This window comes from Antedon bifida, chromosome 11 (assembly GCF_963402885.1).
Source record: "Antedon bifida chromosome 11, ecAntBifi1.1, whole genome shotgun sequence".
NCBI lineage: Eukaryota > Metazoa > Echinodermata > Crinoidea > Comatulida > Antedonidae > Antedon > Antedon bifida.
Window position 1 is genome coordinate 12,863,198 of NC_136236.1, and position 19,501 is coordinate 12,882,698.

At 34.1% G+C, this 19,501-nt stretch overlaps 1 protein-coding gene across 1 annotated transcript; it reads left to right on the plus strand.

Annotated features, from left to right (window-relative positions):
• Positions 1-6,337: 6,337 nt before the first annotated feature.
• On the plus strand, positions 6,338-19,469 carry LOC144855567 (uncharacterized). Its single transcript, XM_078713465.1, has 8 exons — positions 6,338-6,551; positions 14,142-14,679; positions 14,910-14,984; positions 15,473-15,538; positions 15,638-16,027; positions 16,234-16,551; positions 16,712-16,800; positions 17,055-19,469. Exons 2-8 carry the CDS (start codon positions 14,145-14,147, stop codon positions 19,221-19,223), a joined length of 3,642 nt encoding a protein of 1,213 aa, XP_078569591.1. The 5' UTR covers positions 6,338-6,551; positions 14,142-14,144; the 3' UTR covers positions 19,224-19,469.
• The last annotated feature ends 32 nt before the right edge of the window (positions 19,470-19,501 follow it).

Here is a 19,501-nt window from a genome sequence, read left to right on the forward strand (position 1 = left end):
GTGACGACGTTGGATGTATCAAAAATGAATGTGCCGCACTCAAAGTAGAAAATGACCAATTAAAATCTTCCGTCATGCGACTACAACAGGTGATAGATAATCAGTCAACACTAATCCAAGAAATCAACAAAACGATACCCGACATGGCTACAAATGTGAAAGGTAGAAGACAAAGTGGAAGATCATCGCAGGTCAGTCCTACCCAAATTCTCACCCAGGGAAACAGAACCCCTAATCAAAGTAGACTAACACAGAAAATTAACAATGCTGAACCTAAGAAAACATTACTAATCGGAGACTCCATAATTAAGGACATAAACGAGAAAGGTCTTCATGGAACCAAAGTGGTTTGCATCCAAGGCGGAATAATTGAAGATGTTAAAAAAACACTCGATGAGATTCAACCAGATACATTCTCGACAATAATTACCCACATTGGCACAAACAACTGTGATGAGGGTGGAAATGTCAATGATGCAGCTGTGCAGCTTCAATCTATGATCAAAACAGTTAAAACCAAAGCACCCAACGCTAAACTTGTTATGTCAACGATCTGCCCACGAACAGATAATACAGTATACCAAGGTAAAGTTAATGAACTTAACAAGTTACTGAAAGAAAATGCGTCTGAACACAACTGCGTAATTGTAGACAACGACCATACGTTCAAGCTAAGTAACGATGAATGTGAACATGGTTCTCTAAACAGAAGCAGACTTCATCTCAGCTTCCAAGGGACAAAGAAACTGCTACACAACATCAACAATGTCCATCGCATAATCAAAGACTGGACAGAACGACCTGATCATGATACAAACAATTTGCACACGAAGAGGAAACGCTATGCGAAGAATCTGCCAAGATCCGCATGTTATTTTTGTGGCGAACAGAACCATCTACTGAAAGATTGCAAGCATGGAAAACCAGTCTGTTGTCATGGTTGCCACCAAGTTGGCCATAAACAGAACATTTGCCGCCAGTACTAGGAAGTTGGCAATGAAGAAAACGCCGACCCTGAATATAACAGGGAGAACTGTCAGGGTAATTTCTTTCAATCATTTGTTGATAAAAACCAATTTAATTTTCTTTTAGATGAATGTAATGTAATAACTAATAAAATACCCAATTCTGAACCACTTAATGATACAAATGAAAACCAACCTCCAAATGTAAGCAGGACAACTAAGCATAAGAAAGTTAGACATAGTAAGAAACGCAAGCGTTTCTTAAACAACAATAATATTAAAATTGCTTACAATAACATTCGAGGTTTTAAAAGTAAAAAATATGATATCCAAAAATTTATCAATAAGAACCAAATTGATATCTTTGGTATGGTAGAAACATTTTTAGCTGTTGACCCCAAAGTTAAAGTTAATGGTTACAACTGGATTGGAAAAAATAGATCAAAGGAATTTAAGAAAACCCAAGGGGGTATAGGTCTATTAATTAAAGACAGCATAACAATTTTAGATGACAATGTTCTAGAAACAAAGACAGATTCGCTTGAAAGGTTATGGGTCAAAGTTCAAATTGATGATTCACCAGGGAGTGTCTATTACATTGCTATTGTTTACTTTCCTTGTGATGGTACAAACCGTCCATTAACTGATGAATTCTTTATAAGCCTACTTGCCGAAAAGTTGGAAATTGGAGAGAGTTGTGATAATATCATTATTATCGGGGACTTCAATGGTAAAATCGGGAATGAAATAGTAGGGGGTGATAATATTGTAAATTATAATGGTCAATGTCTCCTGAACTTTTGTACCGATTGTGACCTCCATATACTTAATAGTAGTGAAAAATGCACTGGTACTTTTACATGGTTTAAAAACCAACAAAAGAGTATCTTAGATTATGGTCTTGTGACCTTTAATATTTACGAAAAAATTAATGAATTTTTAATTGATGACAATTGTCTGTACCACTTGGGTAGCGACCACAATGTAATTATTATTGACATAAAACATGAATATAACAAAAATGATACGGTTCATACTGATAGTAAACAAACTTACTGGAATATAAACCGAGATCAAAATTGGGAACCATTTCAGCATGGCTATTAAAACTAAATTTGAAAATTGGAATCCTTCAAATTTAAATGCAGATGAAGCATGGAGTCAGTGGAAAGATAATATCATATCCACTGCTGAATGTTGCTTTGGTTACAGATCAAAATCTAAAAAACACAAACCATGGTTTGATAAAGAAATTGAAGGGTTAATTTTGGAAAGATGAAACGCCTGTCAAGCGCACCGCCATTATTCCAAGAACAAAGATAATATTGACTTTGATAAAGATAGGTGTAATGCATTATGGAACCATTATCAGCTTAAACGCAAAGAATGCAAATTAATAATAAATAAGAAAATTATGCTTAATCGAATAAATAAATGTACAAAGCTTGCTGAAAAGGGTGGCGCCCAATGTAGTGATTTTTGGTCGATGTTAAAAGGTAAACAGAAAAACAACAAAGCAAACTCTATTATTATTCCTAGCACACAGAATGTAACGTCTGATAGAGAAAAGATGAAATCATCAATAGCCGAATATTATAAGAACCTAGGTAAAACCAATTTAATATCAAATGATGATCATTTATCCATGTATTTAGAAGAGGATGGTAATCCAGACTGTAACTGGGATAATGATAATAACCTAGATGAACTTAATCTCACTTTCGATGACGTTGCCAATGCAATCAAACATTGCAAAAACAACAAAAGTCCTGGCTTAGATACGATAACAAATGAAATGTTAAAAAATGGAGGTCATGCTCTTACAAATTCATTGTTTAATCTATTTAAGAGGTTATGTGAACTTAAAACTATCCCAAATGATTGGAACATGGGTACAATAATTCCGCTCTTAAAAAAAGGTGATCCTAGAGATCTAAACAACTACAGGGGTATAACGCTTAACTCATGTGTTGCTAAAGTTTATAACCGTATCATCTCCCAAACAGTGTCAAACTTCATTGAAGAATTCAACCTCTTGAGCGAAATTCAGGGTGGTTTTAGAGCAGAAAGAAGATGTGAAGATCACACAGCATTATAAGTGCAAGACAATCAGAAGGGAAAAAAACATTTCTCGCTTTTTTGGATTTTAAGAAAGCATTTGACACTGTTTGGAGAGATGGACTTTTTTCAGCTGTTAAGAGAATAGGTATTAGGGGTAATATGCTAGAAATTATTAAGAATCTTTATATGAATGTAAAAGGTAAAGTTAGGTTTGGTGATATTGAAACTGACTTTTTTAACATTGAAGAAGGTGTAAAACAAGGGTGTTCACTATCCCCAATTTTATTTTCCATCTTCATAAATGAACTTCAAACAAGACCTTGGAGTAAACATATTTGATGTTAGAATTGGAGCTCTCTTTTGGGCTGACGATGTAGTGTTAATTGGTGATGACGAAAGAGAATTGAACTTTCTTCTCCAAACAGCAAGTGAATTTTCCAGAAAGTGGAAGCTTGCTTTTAATTTTAACAAATCCAATGTCCTCATCACCGGACAACGGACAAACAAATATAAAAAGTGGAAATTAGGAAACCACTATATTACGGAAACTAATTCTTATAAATATCTTGGGATCTACATCTCTAACGTTAACACCGATTCACAACATGTTGAGGAAGTCCTAAAGAAAGGTAATAGGATAATTTTATACATAAAATCTATAATTTACAACCAAGATGATTTTAATAGAGTTTATTTTGGTGATTTGCTTTGGAGAGTGATTGGCTTGCCCACTATCAATTATGGATGCTCCGTTTGGTTAAGTGGAGGGAAATCTGAAAAAATAGAAAACCTTCAGTATCAAATGGCAAGGATAATTCTAAAAGCACCTAGAAATACAGCTAAAGAAGCTCTCTATGGTGACCTAGGATGGTACTCACTTGCCACTATACATAACAACTTTAGAATAAAATATTTCCAACGGTTGAAGAACTTAGATGATGATAGGTGGCCACGTCTACTCTTCAAAGCAATCATGCAAAATCAAAATAACCTGAAATGGAAGTGGCTAAGCCATATTCGATGCCTACTTTCAAAATACGATTTGTGTAATTATTTTAATATAGATCCATCAGTTGACCTTTCGTTAAATTTTATGTCAGTAAATTGTAATAATGATGATCGAGAATGGTTCGAAAGAGCCAAAAAGAAATCAACATTGAACAATTATTTAATGTATAAAGATAAACCATCATTCGAAAAATACTTGGATGACAAAATTGACTTTAAAGGAGTAAATTTAAAATTTAAAGCTAGGTCTAACTGTTTGGATCTTGAAGGAAGAAAGATTGGTTGGCACGAGAATTTCAATGGTAGTTGTAAATTATGTATTAATGGGTCAATTGAAAATACTAAACATTTCTTTTTAGAATGTCCTGGATTAAATAATATTAGGTATAAGGTGTTTGATGAAATTAAAAATTCTTTATATGAAAACAATCTACAAGAGTACTGGGACATATTTACAAATTGTTCCGCTGACCTAAAACTTCACTATTTACTTGATGATTTATTTTCTGAGAATTCCACACTTGGTTCAATTTTTTTTGTAAGATATATTTAAAAGACTCTTGGAAAAAACGAACTGAAATTTTAAATAACCCTGCAAATAATGTTTAAATTGTTTTTTTTTTTTTTTGATTTTTTTTTAACTGTATATTAATTGCTTTTAATTTGTACCAACTTTATTATTATGTAAATATAGTAGTTGAGCTACTTATTCAGTGAGACTAGATCTCTTATTCATCATGTTATTTTGCTTTTTTTTTCTTTTTAATTTTGCTTTGGATGCACCGTTAGGTATTGTCTAACGTGTGCCACTGTTACACAAGTGATTCCATTAAATTGTATTGTATGTATTGTATCTGATAAAAATCCTAGAAAGTAGGAAACCTTTTGCCATTTTCCCTTGACTGTTACTGCAAATAGTATGGAGCAAACAGGGTGATATTAAAATGGTGAATTAAAAACCTAAGAATTATTTTGCACTAATTTATTTGTATTTATTTAACCTGCCCAACTGTGTCCTATTGTTCTGTTACCTTACATAATAAAGTAACCACCATTTCTCGTCTTTTGTGCACATCATAAAAGAATTCAGTTGTAATTGTATTCCGATTTGGTTGTGAACATAGTTTTCAAAAGTCTTTCAAAAATAACTTATATATATATATTGTTGGCTTTTTTGCTGTCTTTGTATTATTAATGTCATTTGTAGTAATCTGTTTCTGCAAGTACAGATATATATATCTAAAATATATGCGAATGACATACCTTATTAAATGGGTTAGTTGATTGTGAATGCTGTAGATCACCCGACACTGTAGATACTGTCTGCTTGGATCTTGTTTTATTCTTTGCCCTAGTCCCTCTTTTTGTGTCTTCTTCTGAATAACACGTTTGGAGGCTAAACTTTTTAAAAGTGTACAGCACATTATAACAGAAATACAGGAAAAAATGTAATATAATGTGTCAAGTCAATTGAAAGAAGAAGGGCAACTAAGGAGGGGCAACTAATACTAATTTTGGATGGTGTTTGTGTATATACAAAATAAGTCTTACTTCATTTTTCTTGGTGGTTTCTGTATCACTTTTCTGGTGACTAACAGCCTATGTAAACAAAACAAAAATAATAACTGTCATGGAGATTTAGTCCCTTTCATTAATATATAATTACAGTATATCAGATTAGTATTAAAAGAGAGCTGAGAGTTGTATCTTGCCAGATACATAACAAAACTCATGGAAATAGTAAGAAAAAAACTTGGTTAAATTTATTAGCTTTAATAGTATATCATTTACATATAATAAAATAAAACAAAAAGTAAAATAAAACATATTGCATACAGTAGATATTTATCTTGAAATATTCTAATAATTTTTCTAAGAAGTGTGACATGTATTGACAAAAGACAAACAAAATGGTGGGCATCTGTATATAAATTTTCAAAGTTTATAGTCCCATTATATGGATGTTTGTTTTGATAAACACAATGTTGTACTCTGCAGCTTGTTGAAATTTTACAATACATTGTGAACTGTACTTATTGGTATATTACATTAAGTAAATAAAGTAAGCTGCTATAAATAAAAATGTAGTATACAAAATTGTACTATATAAATGGCATAAAGTGTAAATATTCCAGTCGACTAGAAGTACTACAGTAGATATATTTTATCATTGTTCTGTAATACGATAATAAACACAAAGGTTTGGTACTGTACTGAATAATAACAGCTGACCCTTGACAACTAGTTGTTATGATTCAATAATCAATAGCAATTATTATGCATAATATAAATAGGAGGGAATTTCCAGCTTGTAAAGGCTATGAAGGCGTACATTATCTTGAAAATGTAATTAGGCCTATTAGGGCCAAGAAAGGTACTGTAGATGTATTGCAACCAATATTATTTCATCAATTTGGAGTTGATAATACATAATAAAATGGACTGTATTACTAGTGGCTATATCAGTAATAACAATACTCAATTTGGAAGATTTCAGCAAAGTGGAGCTGACTAACCGTAAGTAATCATAACATTCAATAACTGGTGTAGGAATTAATATAATCTTTACAGCATTCAATACTGCATGACATTTGAAAATTCAGAGTAAAGGAAAGTAAAATTATACCAACATGGTATTATAATAAAAAAAAATTGACCTCAAAAAATAGACTAGTGTGTGTTATTTGGGGGAGGAATTAACCTAATCATTTATTTTCAGTATATATTTTTAGTATTTCATCTCATAAAGACAGATGACTGCTGTCAAAAGTAAGACAAATGACAAATATACTACTCAGTCATACCATACAGGTACATTACAAGGATCACCTTATTTCAAATAGTATGGAACAATCAGAATGATATTAAAGGACAACTTGACCGAGGACCATATTTTTACAACGTACATATGATTTCAGAACAATCGTGAGATTAAGGATATCGACGCACGCGCTCGCTGTACAGCCGTCGCCGTAAATTGCTGTGACATCATAGGTGCATCGCAAAATCTACTGTTTCTCATAGTTCTGTTACCGAATTCTCGTATTTTGTTTACATCATAAAAAAATTCATTTCCTATTGTATTTCACTTTGGTTGTGATTATTAGTGTCGTGGTCCGAACAAATAAAGAGGAGAAAACACTTGGTTTCTTTCCTTCAGTGCGATTTTATTAGTTTCGTATATATTGTACTTCAGCATCAAATCATTACATAGGCATAAGTCATTTCAGGTACAAGAATTCGAGATTCAAGATATAAGATTCAAGCCCTGCAAAATACGAATAACAAATAACAATTGCCACTGTATCTAACAGTCAATTATAACAATAAGTAATAATGTAATAATTCACAACATTAATACAACAACGAACAATCACAATATAATAGTACCTCAAGTTATCAACACCAACGTATGTATGACACAGCATCAACTCGTGATAACAAGATAACAACTCCTGATTATTATACTTCCAACTGAGCAAAACTAAGATAAATATTGTAAATGCAAGTTTCATTAATTGTAAGCATGATTATAGTTAACATATGGTAAATCAGTTGCTTATACATATACAAGTTAAGCTTAGTACTTACAAAATAAGAACATATCAATAGCTTAAACAAACTCTCAAACAAAACTGTAGTAACATAGCGAGAGCCAACAAAACGAACAAAAGACCCGCTCTGCTTACGCACGGTCTTTTATCACACAGTGTCACCTGTATTCCAATTACAGAATGACTACGCAGCGCCCTCAATACTCAATTCATCACATCTTCCCCGCCCGGAAGTACTTTTGCCCCCAAAAGTAAAGTTGCAATAAAAAAATGCAATAGCCATATTTATTTGTTTAGAACAGAAATTGGAAGTCTATGAGGATTACTATTAATACCCTTAGTGGAACGGGTTGACCTTCTCGGAGGAGAACGGACACTTTGTGTATTCCCACAATGGAATCTAATGTCCTCTAAATCATCCGAATCATCAGAGTCACTTAATACTTCGGATTGAAATGGTAGGCCCAAGGAATCATCTACTAACGAATGACCAACTGGATACAATGTATCTTCTCCATTGGATGGGTCTAGAACAAGTTTCCGTCTATTCACATACTTAAGTTCACCACCCCTTACTGGCCGAATACCAAACACATCATCTGTAGAATTAATTGACTCAATTATATAAGAAGAATCGTGAAATTTATCAACAAGTTTATGACGTGAATTAAAGGATTCCCTCCTAAGCAATACACAATCACCGATTTTAAGACACTCAACAGGCATCTTAACAACATGCCTCTTTTCTTCACGAATTGCTGCAGCCTTCAATCTGGACAATGTTATCTCATAAGCTCTTTTCATCAATTTTGTTTCTTTTTGCAAATATTCCTCCGACCAATCATTATCCAAATTTCCAATCAGACTATCAATAGGAATAGATGGCTCTCGACAAAACATCAATAGATACGGAGCGACACCTATAACACAATGTGGTGTAGAATTATAGATATAAACAATGTGATTAATTAACTCAGGCCATCTTCTACGTTCTTTAGGATCCAGAGATCGTAACAATCCACATAAAGACTTATTAAATCGTTCACATTGTCCGTTTCCAGAAGGGTAATAACTAGTAGTACGAGATTTGCTAATACCATATAACTTACATATCTCACGAATTACGTTGTTCTCAAATGATTTACCCTGATCGGAATGTAACCGATCAGGAACACCATAATGTACAAACCACGAATCCCTTAACACATTAGCAACAGTGATTGCTGTTTGATTTTTACATGGAACAGCCAAAGAAAATTTACAAAAAACATCGGTCATAACCAGAACATCTTCGTAACCCCCCTTACCCCGATCTAATTTTAAGAAATCCAAAGCCAAAATCTCCTGAGGACGGAAAGCCAGTAAGTGTCGAAGTGGTGGTTTAACAGTAGGAGAGGGTAATTTGCTACGCACACAACGACCACAGCGAGAAATGTAAAGTCTTACTTCATTATTCATCCCCGGCCAATAACAACGCCGTCTTAACAAGGACAAAGTTCGATAAACCCCCTGATGCGCCCACTTATCATGACAAAGCTCAATTAAAGTTGAACGCAAATTACGTGGAACTAGTAATTGTCTGAATGAAATAACAATAGGATCTTTTACTTGCCGATACAAAACACCATTAAATTCAACATAATTGGACCACTCACGCAACCAACCAGATACACACTCCGCTTCTGGACGCCCATCCTTTTCCCTACACCATCCAGCCTTCCATAGTTTCCAAACTTCACCTAGCTCATCATCTTTCTGCTGCATATCTGTAAGTTGCTGAAATGTATAACTTGGTAAAACAGAAGGAATAGACTTAGTTTCCGGAAGGGACTTTGCCATAGAAACTGAATTATCTGAATTTTGGATATCAACAATAGCAGTACGAACATGTACCAACAAGCAACAAGCAACAACCGCCAATGCTTCTTTATTTACACTCTCTTCTACGAACGGATATCTGCTTAAAGCATCCGCACACTTATTGTTTGAACCCGGTTTATACTTTATTTCTATGTTAAACATTGCAAGCTGAGCAACCCACCTTAACTCAGTCGCTCCTAACTTAGCAGTTTGCAAATATGCTAAAGGATTGTTATCCGTGTAAACTATAGCTTTAGAACTCTGAATGTAAGAACCAAATTTATCAACAACGGCCCATTTTAAACCCAATAATTCCAATTTGAAACTAGATAGTCCAGCATAGCTTTTCTCTGATCCACGTAACCCACGACTTGCATACGCAATAGGATGAAGAATCTGGTTATCGTCCCGCTGAGACAAACATGCCCCTATCCCATTACCACTAGAATCCACCTCAATAATGAACTCTCTATCAAAAATAGGATAAGCTAACACAGGTGGAGTCACTAAACTTTTCTTAAGACTTTCAAATGCAATTTGTTGTGGTAAACCCCAATGAAATGTACCTATTTTGTCTTTACCGACTCCAGCACGACCATTCCCCACCCGAGATGCTGCCATATGGGTAATATTATGGAGCGGCGATGCAATCTTAGCGAAATTCGGGACGAACCTCCGATAATACGAGGCAAGTCCAAGGAAGGACTTAACCTCAGTAACATTTTTTGGAACAGGCCACGAAACGACTTTATCAGTCTTACCTACATCAACAGAAACACCTTTACTCGAAATGACATGACCCAGATAAGCGACTTCTTCCCTAAACAAATCACATTTTCTTCCTTTCACCTTTAACCCATACCTCGCTAACCTACTAAACACCTTATCTAGTCGATTCAAATGTTCATCAAACGTAGCTGAAAAGATAAGAATATCATCAAGATATAAAACAACTTCAGAGAGATTCAAGTCACCCAGTACATACTCCATTACGCGTTGGAACGTGCTTGGACTGTTCGTAAGACCCTGTGGCATCCGCAAAAACTCGTACAATCCCCACGGCACCCGGAACGCTGTTTTACCAATAGAATCATCAGCCATGATTATTTGAAAAAACCCATGTGCCAAATCAAGGGTTGAAAACCAACGAGAACCGGTTAAAACGTCAAGTACCTCATCAATTCTAGGTAAGGGAAATGAGTCTTTCATAGTACGCCCATTCAATTTGCGATAATCTATGCACAAACGCAAAGAATTATCCTTTTTCTGAACCAAAACGATGGGACTGGCGTAATCACTTTTTGAAGGCCTAATAATACCCTGATTTAGCATTTCTTGTAGCATTGCTTTAACTTCTTTAATATTATTAGGATGGACTCTACGATATGGCAATCTAATAGGTGCATTGTTACTAATTAATGAAATTGAGTGAGGTATCACATCGCACTTCCCAACATCATAGGGACCTGTAGAGAAAACATGTTTGTAATTATTTAACAGCAACAAAACTTTGCGCTCCTTATCTCTAGGTAAGCCTTTCAATAGTAAACCCGGAGGACAGACCAACTCAGATTCTGCAACAATGCTACGTTTATGAGACGGATAATTACCATCAACCAGCTCAGAGCCGTTGGAACACACATCATCCGGTGGCAATACACTTGAACACACATTGACTTCATGTAACTTATCACAAGCCACTGGAACAGCTGTATTAAAGTGCTTTAAAGAAACAAAAATTTGGGATTGCTCATCATTAACTCTCAAGACTACCTCGGCCCTACCAGTACAAGGCGAAGCTGTTTTCGCACCAACTACCTTACCCAAGGTTTCCAGAATTCTCGGATCATCTTGAATATAACGTAAAATATTACATCCTGTCAAAATTGGATAAGAAACATTGTTATTACATGCACTATCAGAAACAATGAGAAAACTACCCAACAAATTGTGCCCTAATATTTCAATTGGAACTTCAACATAGCCCTCAATCGGAACTTCAACACCACAGACGCCAATCACATTGGTAAATAACTTGTCTGCACTGTGTAAACCACCCAGCTCAGATTTTAGAATTCTGTGATAAATTGAAGAAGGAATGATAGATGCTTCCGCTCCTGTGTCAAGAACTGAACCCAATTCAACTGAACCAAACTTTATAACAGCACAAGGGCTTTGGGCAACTAAACGGCTAAGCAAAGAGGATTCCGAGGGCTCTCGTAAATCATTAGGGGGAATAATTTTATCTTCCACAGAAACAACCGGGATTTGAACAGAACCTAGATTATGATTATCTGTAGATGGTTCGGGCTTTGACTTCCTAACTCTACTTGGACATTTTGCAGCAAAGTGGCCGACCTTTTTACATTCCCAGCAGAGACCTGGAGGCATTTCACAATTATCTCTATTATGACCAAATTGCCCACAATTAAAACAACGACGGGGCCCACTTCTATTAAAAGAATTATTAGTAGTATTTTGGGAAAACTTACATAAACTCTGTTGAAGTTGATCTAGTTGTTGTTTAAGATCCTTTAACTCCTTTTTAATTTCACAATTTTCAGATTGGTTTGAATAAGAATTTGTTGGAAAATCTACACCCTGAACTTTCGGTCTATAACCCCGTGATGTCTCGCCTTTAAACAATTCAAGAACTTCCTCCCTCATTTCCATAAAGGATTTACCCCTAGACGCCAATTCAATTCTGCGCATTTCACGCCTAACGAGTGGATCCCGTACCCCTTCTACCAATCTCTGTTTGAGTGTGGAGTCCTGTAAATGTTTGAGAGCATTCTGTTCATTGGGGAAAGAAGCTTCCAATAATCGCGAATAAATTTTCATTAACTCTAAACTATATTCGGCCACACTTTCATAATCCAACTGATTACGAGAATAAAACAAAGTATTTAAAGCCGATACGGATTCATCTGGAGAAAAGGTAGTCTGTAACACTTGAATGGCCTTTTTAACATTTTTGCCTTTACCCAATATGGACATTTGGTAATGTACTTCGTCTTTAGCCGATCCCCCCAAGTGACTTACTAGGGCATCATATTTTACGTCCCCACCTAGATTATAATGTGTACAATATGTCTCAAAATCTTCGAGCCATTCCCGCAACGTGACATCCCCAGGGGATTTTGGACGACCCCTAAATTTAGCCAACTTAATAGGAGGAGGAACTTTTTGAACACCCACACCTTTCAACACATCAGTAAGCGCAGCAATCATACTATTAATTCCTGTGGTCTCAGTATCGGGTTTCTCAGCTTTCGCCATATTAGTATACACAGATGATATAACGAGTTTAAATCGAGAATATACGAACAACGATCATTCATAAACTAAACTATAAGGTACTATATAAACAATTGATCACAGATAACATATCAACAATATATTTTAACAGATCCACACTTTTCAATGATTATAATTCCAAGCAAGAGTATTGTATGTCACACATGTCACACCAATTATTAGAATTATCAATTTAAATTATATGGTCAACTTCCCAAATGTTAAATTATAATCAACACATTCATAAGTATCAAAATTATAATCAACACATTCATATATAAGTATCAAAATGATAATCAACACATTCATATATAAGTATCAATGTTCTTATCTTCTTATCTCCATTCATAACTTGAGAGCCTAGATTCCGGTAACTGGTCCTCTTCGACCTTGATGCTTGATGCTTGGTACCCTGCTCGCAGCGCCAAGTTTGTCGTGGTCCGAACAAATAAAGAGGAGAAAACACTTGGTTTCTTTCCTTCAGTGCGATTTTATTAGTTTCGTATATATTGTACTTCAGCATCAAATCATTACATAGGCATAAGTCATTTCAGGTACAAGAATTCGAGATTCAAGATATAAGATTCAAGCCCTGCAAAATACGAATAACAAATAACAATTGCCACTGTATCTAACAGTCAATTATAACAATAAGTAATAATGTAATAATTCACAACATTAATACAACAACGAACAATCACAATATAATAGTACCTCAAGTTATCAACACCAACGTATGTATGACACAGCATCAACTCGTGATAACAAGATAACAACTCCTGATTATTATACTTCCAACTGAGCAAAACTAAGATAAATATTGTAAATGCAAGTTTCATTAATTGTAAGCATGATTATAGTTAACATATGGTAAATCAGTTGCTTATACATATACAAGTTAAGCTTAGTACTTACAAAATAAGAACATATCAATAGCTTAAACAAACTCTCAAACAAAACTGTAGTAACATAGCGAGAGCCAACAAAACGAACAAAAGACCCGCTCTGCTTACGCACGGTCTTTTATCACACAGTGTCACCTGTATTCCAATTACAGAATGACTACGCAGCGCCCTCAATACTCAATTCATCACATTAGTTTTCAAAAGTCTTTCAAAGGTCACTTATTTCCATTTTATGCTTTTGTGTATACATCTGTACTGTAACACAGCTTATACTATTTTTCCTTATTTTGTCACTTGGGAAATTTACAACTACTGTATCATTAACATTAAGTTCTTAAGTTGCTTTAGTCTTTTCATTTATTTTTATTATGGATTGTACATTGTGTTATCATTTAAACTTCAAAGAGAAAGCATATTTGAATTTATATTTTACCATGTAGTTGTTATTATTCTATAATTGAATTATTAGTCTTTTGTTATTCCTCTTCCAGAAAATGTCAACAGATGACCTAACATTTGCAGACTTCCTTTCAGAATTAAGTAATGAGTATAAAGGTGAAAAAATATTTTGGCTGAAATTGTTACTATCCAACCACTGTTCAGGAGCATTGTTAGGCAGAGATGACATCCCAGCACTTGAGCTGTTTAATGAGCTTGAAGAAAGAGGTTACATTTCTTATGAACCATTAGATGTAGAAATTCTAGTGAACATTGCTGAAGAAACAAACCAGGAGAAGGCTTTAGATGTAATAGAGAAGTTTAAAAATGAGCAAGTCAACAAAAAAGTTGACAACTTCACCAAGGGCGAACCAATAACACCATTTCGCAAAAATCTTTATAATGCTTTAAGAAAAGATTCAAAGAAAGTAACAGACATTGCTCCTGCCTACAAACTGGGACATGTACAATATAAGAATATTTGGGACTTTGTATTAGAGCTGGAAAAGAACAAACTTCTGGAGGATACAAAGGAGTCAAAGGAACGGTTTGCAAGACAACTCAACAAAGATGCGGCAGATATCTTGCTGGGTAATTACATAAAACATTAAAAATCAATAACGATATGATAAGATACTGCTGGCAACAGGATACATTCTTAGCCACTGTATAATTTTTAATATTAATACTTGGTAGTAATCATATACAAAAAATAAGAACAATAATAAGATGTGCAGACAATAAGAAATATTAAAAACCTGGTTTTCATTTTATTGAAGTACTGTATGACTAGCAATTGGGACAAAACTACTTTTTCACAGGTAAATCTTCAGGTGTTGATGAACAAGAACAGCCCAAGGCATCCACATCGCTGTCTGATGAAACAATGGAAAGAGGTATTTAATTTCTTTCAGAATGCATGCTCAAGCCACAATTGCCTATTATACTTGAATGAACTGAGGATACACAAGAAAGTTTAATGAAAAACTTATTTCCAGTAGGGTCTCCAAATACAAAAAGAACACATTGAAAACATTACAACTTCCTAATTTAAATTTTAAAAACAACATTACATATTAGCAATTTAAAATACATTGAAAATATTTAGAAATTAATGTAATGTAAATAAATGTAATGACTATAAATTATATTACTACTGTGTTCTGCATTTGTGGCTGGTATCTCTCATAATATGTAGACAAGCTACAATAACAAAAAAATGACTCTGTTTCACAGTTGCGACCTGTCATATACATTGCATGGCTAACTATAACTTTCTTATTACACATTAACAACTTTTATCCCATACTAAGGGTGCTCTGCTCTTTATGGATGTTTTGTCATGTTAAAGGTTGCTAAAAATTTAATTTGCTCTGTTTCACAGTTCAGATCGCTCATATAGAAGTACAAGACACATCAACACCACAGTCTAAAGGTCTCAACAAAGATGGTAATCTTTTACATTTTGATGTCAATTAATATTGATAAAATCTGTTATGCTTTGTTTAATATCTTGTTATATTGATGTTTAGTATTATCACATTTCTAGATTTATACGATTTCTTTGTTGTAAGTGATGATGTTGAATGGGAAAAAAGAGCAATAAAGGAGCTGCAAAAATTAAGATCAGATGTCACTTGTCTGAGTCAAACGGACTGGAACCCTTCACTTTTTTGGGCAGCAAACTTGTCAAAACTTTCTAAAATATGTAAAATGGTATTAGTGGGCTTTACATCGAACCCTATGACAAAATATTCAGAGTATACTGCTCAAGTAATGTTTCAACGATGGAATAGTACAAGTATGGAAAAACTAAAACTGATTATAGCAAAAATAAACAGGGATGCCATCATACCGGATTTCTTGGATGGAGTATCTGTTAGCAACAGTTCAGAAAAGGATTTTTATAGAAAGATCCTCAACACATTACGTGAAGAAGGTAAAGTTACTCCATATCTAATAACATTTCTTTTTAATTTGCCATAGTAGACTTCAAAGCCATATTTAACAATATACTCATGTTCATCTTGTGGTTATGTTTAAACAAGAGTATGAATCTATCAACGTTGATGTTATGATGCTTTCATATACATTGTGTGTTTGATAAAAAAAACAAGTAATAACTTAATATTTGTATATTTATAGTTATTGGAGTGATAGTAAAAACACAGAATTCAGAACAAGAAAAACCTGTTTATAATTCATGTGTCACGAAATTTCCAAGACTGAGAATGTTTTTCGAAAAAAGGTTCAAAGTCAACTTAAGATGTATTGGAAAGGGATCCATAGTCTTCCACCTTGCTGTAAATGATGCCAGCCATTTGAATAGGTTATGGGAAAGCTATTTGAAGGAAGAGTTGAAGAAAGATCTGGCAGAAATATTAGAATATTCTGCAAGCAAATTGCTAACAGTTATAGATGAGCATGAATACCAGACTGCAATCAGAAAACTAATGGAAAAAGGCAAGTTGATATTAAAGCTTCAAAACATAGTAACTTCCACTTTGCCCATATTAGTAGTATAATAGTGATGATTATTAGGAGACTAAACTGACTGTACAATGAACAATACTATAATATTGCTAATTATAACAAAACAATATTTGCTGAAAATCTTGTTTAGATGCAATAAGCCAAATAGTAACTGAAGTTGTCATCCCAACAGCAAGTACTATGATGATAACACATAAGCCTACACAGAGTCTTGATCTAGTAAGTTATTTAATTTATTCACTACCATTCACTACCTGCAGAAAATCACCTCTTCATACAGAGCAGCCTGCCAGGCAGGAATAGAGAACAGTGTGTAATTGATTAAATTTTAACAAAATACATCAGACAATCAGCAAATTATTTATGAAATTGTCTGGGACCTATAAACAAAAAAAACCCATAATACTTTCATGTAAATATTTATCCCGAGTCAAAATCAAAATATTGGATTCTAACCGGTTACTATTTTACAGATGTCAAGTCAAGAAGTGCAAGGTACTTGTTGCCAAGACCATCCAGATAACACAGTAGACAGATTTTGTACAACTTGTACTAAATGTGTATGTAAGAAATGCATTATGAGTTGTTATAAAGATCATCATGATATGATGGGAATGCGTGATGCTAAAAAAGCATTTAACACACAAGTAACTGAAGTGATCGTGTCAACTGAAGTTGTCAAACAAGAATTAGAAACTACTTTTGATTCTATAATGCACGACCATGCAGAATTTTATTTTCAAGTAAACTGGATCCAAGACAATATTAAAATGTACAGAAAAAAAATTATTTCTAAAGTTGAAGAAGATACCCAAAGACTATTGTTGGATCTTCAAAATGTATGTAAGCAAAAGAATGATGCCATTAAAGGCCAAATAAAAGAGCTAGAATTACACCATCTGGAATTGCAAAGTCTGAAGAGGTCGAGTGAAAAAATGATGAACAGACCAGAAAAAGCAAAAACACTTGATGATTTCAAGCCAGATATCGAAGCAGTCAAGCAAAACGTCAACGAAATGAATTCCAGATATTTTTCTTTTCGTGAAAATAATCTCAAACCAAACGTGACATTTAATACAGACCTGGATGATGCTCTCACAAAAGGCCTTGGTGAAATCACAAGTATTGATAACAGGTTCATCATTGAAAAAGATGATAGATCCATTACAGTATCAAAGGGACAAACATTTGAAGTGAAAGCAGAAGGTCTGGATGAAAGTGATACATGTAAAGTAGCTGCTATAACTCCATCAGGTGAACAAACTGCAACTGAAGTTGAACACATAGAAAGTGGAGAGAATAGAATAAAAGGAAGATGTGATAAGGAAGGTGATTGGAAGATGGATGTCATTGCTGGAGTAGAACACTTTAAAGGTTCACAAGTGGATATCACAGTATCAAAGGGACAAACATTTGAAGTGAAAGCAGAAGGTCTGGATGAAAGTGATACATGTAAAGTAGCTGCTATAACTCCATCAGGTGAACAAACTGCAACTGAAGTTGAACACATAGAAAGTGGAGAGAATAGAATAAAAGGAAGATGTGATAAGGAAGGTGATTGGAAGATGGATGTCATTGCTGGAGTAGAACACTTTAAAGGTTCACCAGTGGATATCACAGTATCAAAGGGACAAACATTTGAAGTGAAAGCAGATAGTCTGGATGAAAGTGATACATGTAAAGTAGCTGCTACTCTGATAACTCCATCAGGTGAACAAACTGCAACTGAAGTTGAACACATAGAAAGTGGAGAGTATAGAATAAAAGGAAGATGTGATAAGGAAGGTGATTGGAAGATGGATGTCATTGCTGGAGTAGCACACTTTAAAGGTTCACCAGTGAATATCAAAGTGGAACCACTAGGCCTTGTACGTACCATTGCAGCACACACACATATTGGATCCAATGTATCAGATGTAGTATTAGACTCAGATGGTTGTATATTAGTATCCAGCTATTGTAATGAGTTATTGAAGTTTACCAAATCAGGTGAATTTGTTGCCAATATTAAACTTGCACAAAATACTGAAGTCTATAGAATGCATAACATTAGTAATGGTTGCATTGTGTACAGTGATAGGCAAAGAAAAGTTGTTGTGATGCTTAATAACAAATTTGAAGAATGCATGCAATTTGGTAAAGGAATATTAAAAGCCCAAAATGGGTTGACAGTAAACAATAAAGCACAAGTTCTGTATGTTGCAGATACTGAAGCTCAATGTGTTTTTAAGTTTAACATTGATGATGGTAGGCTGTTGGGGAAGGTAAAAATTCAACTTGTTACGCCAATTGACGTCACTTTAACCAAAGAATGTCATTTGATGGTCACTGATTGTGTTAATCATAGAATACAAATGTTTGATGCAGATGGTACCTTTATCAAAACACTTGTAAGCCAAGGTGAAGAAGATGGAAAGGTTATGTACCCCTGTGATATATTAACAGACATGAATGAAAACATAATAGTATCCAGTGGGAAAAAAATACAATTATTTGACAAAAATGGCATTTTCGTAAAACGAATAGATGGCATAGATGATGGAATTAAGGATTCATGTAGAATATGTGTAATCTCTAATAGACCAAGAAGTATAGCTGTAGCAAATCATGGACAAAGCAATGTGAAAATACTAAATTACTAAACCTGAAGCCAAAATAACACACGAAATCAAGATGGAAAAAACAGGTAGAGTTAAAATATAACTGTGCAATCATACAATCAAATTCACTATTTAAAAGAATAAAACATAACTACTGTATAAATAATAACAATTATTAAGTATTGAAATCCAGAAGCCAATAGTTTTTTAGTTTGTATATTGCTTTTATACAATGATAATGTTTCATGATTTATAATTATTTTGATTAAAATCACAGAAACCTTTAATGCAACATTCATACTAAATACATTCTTTGTACG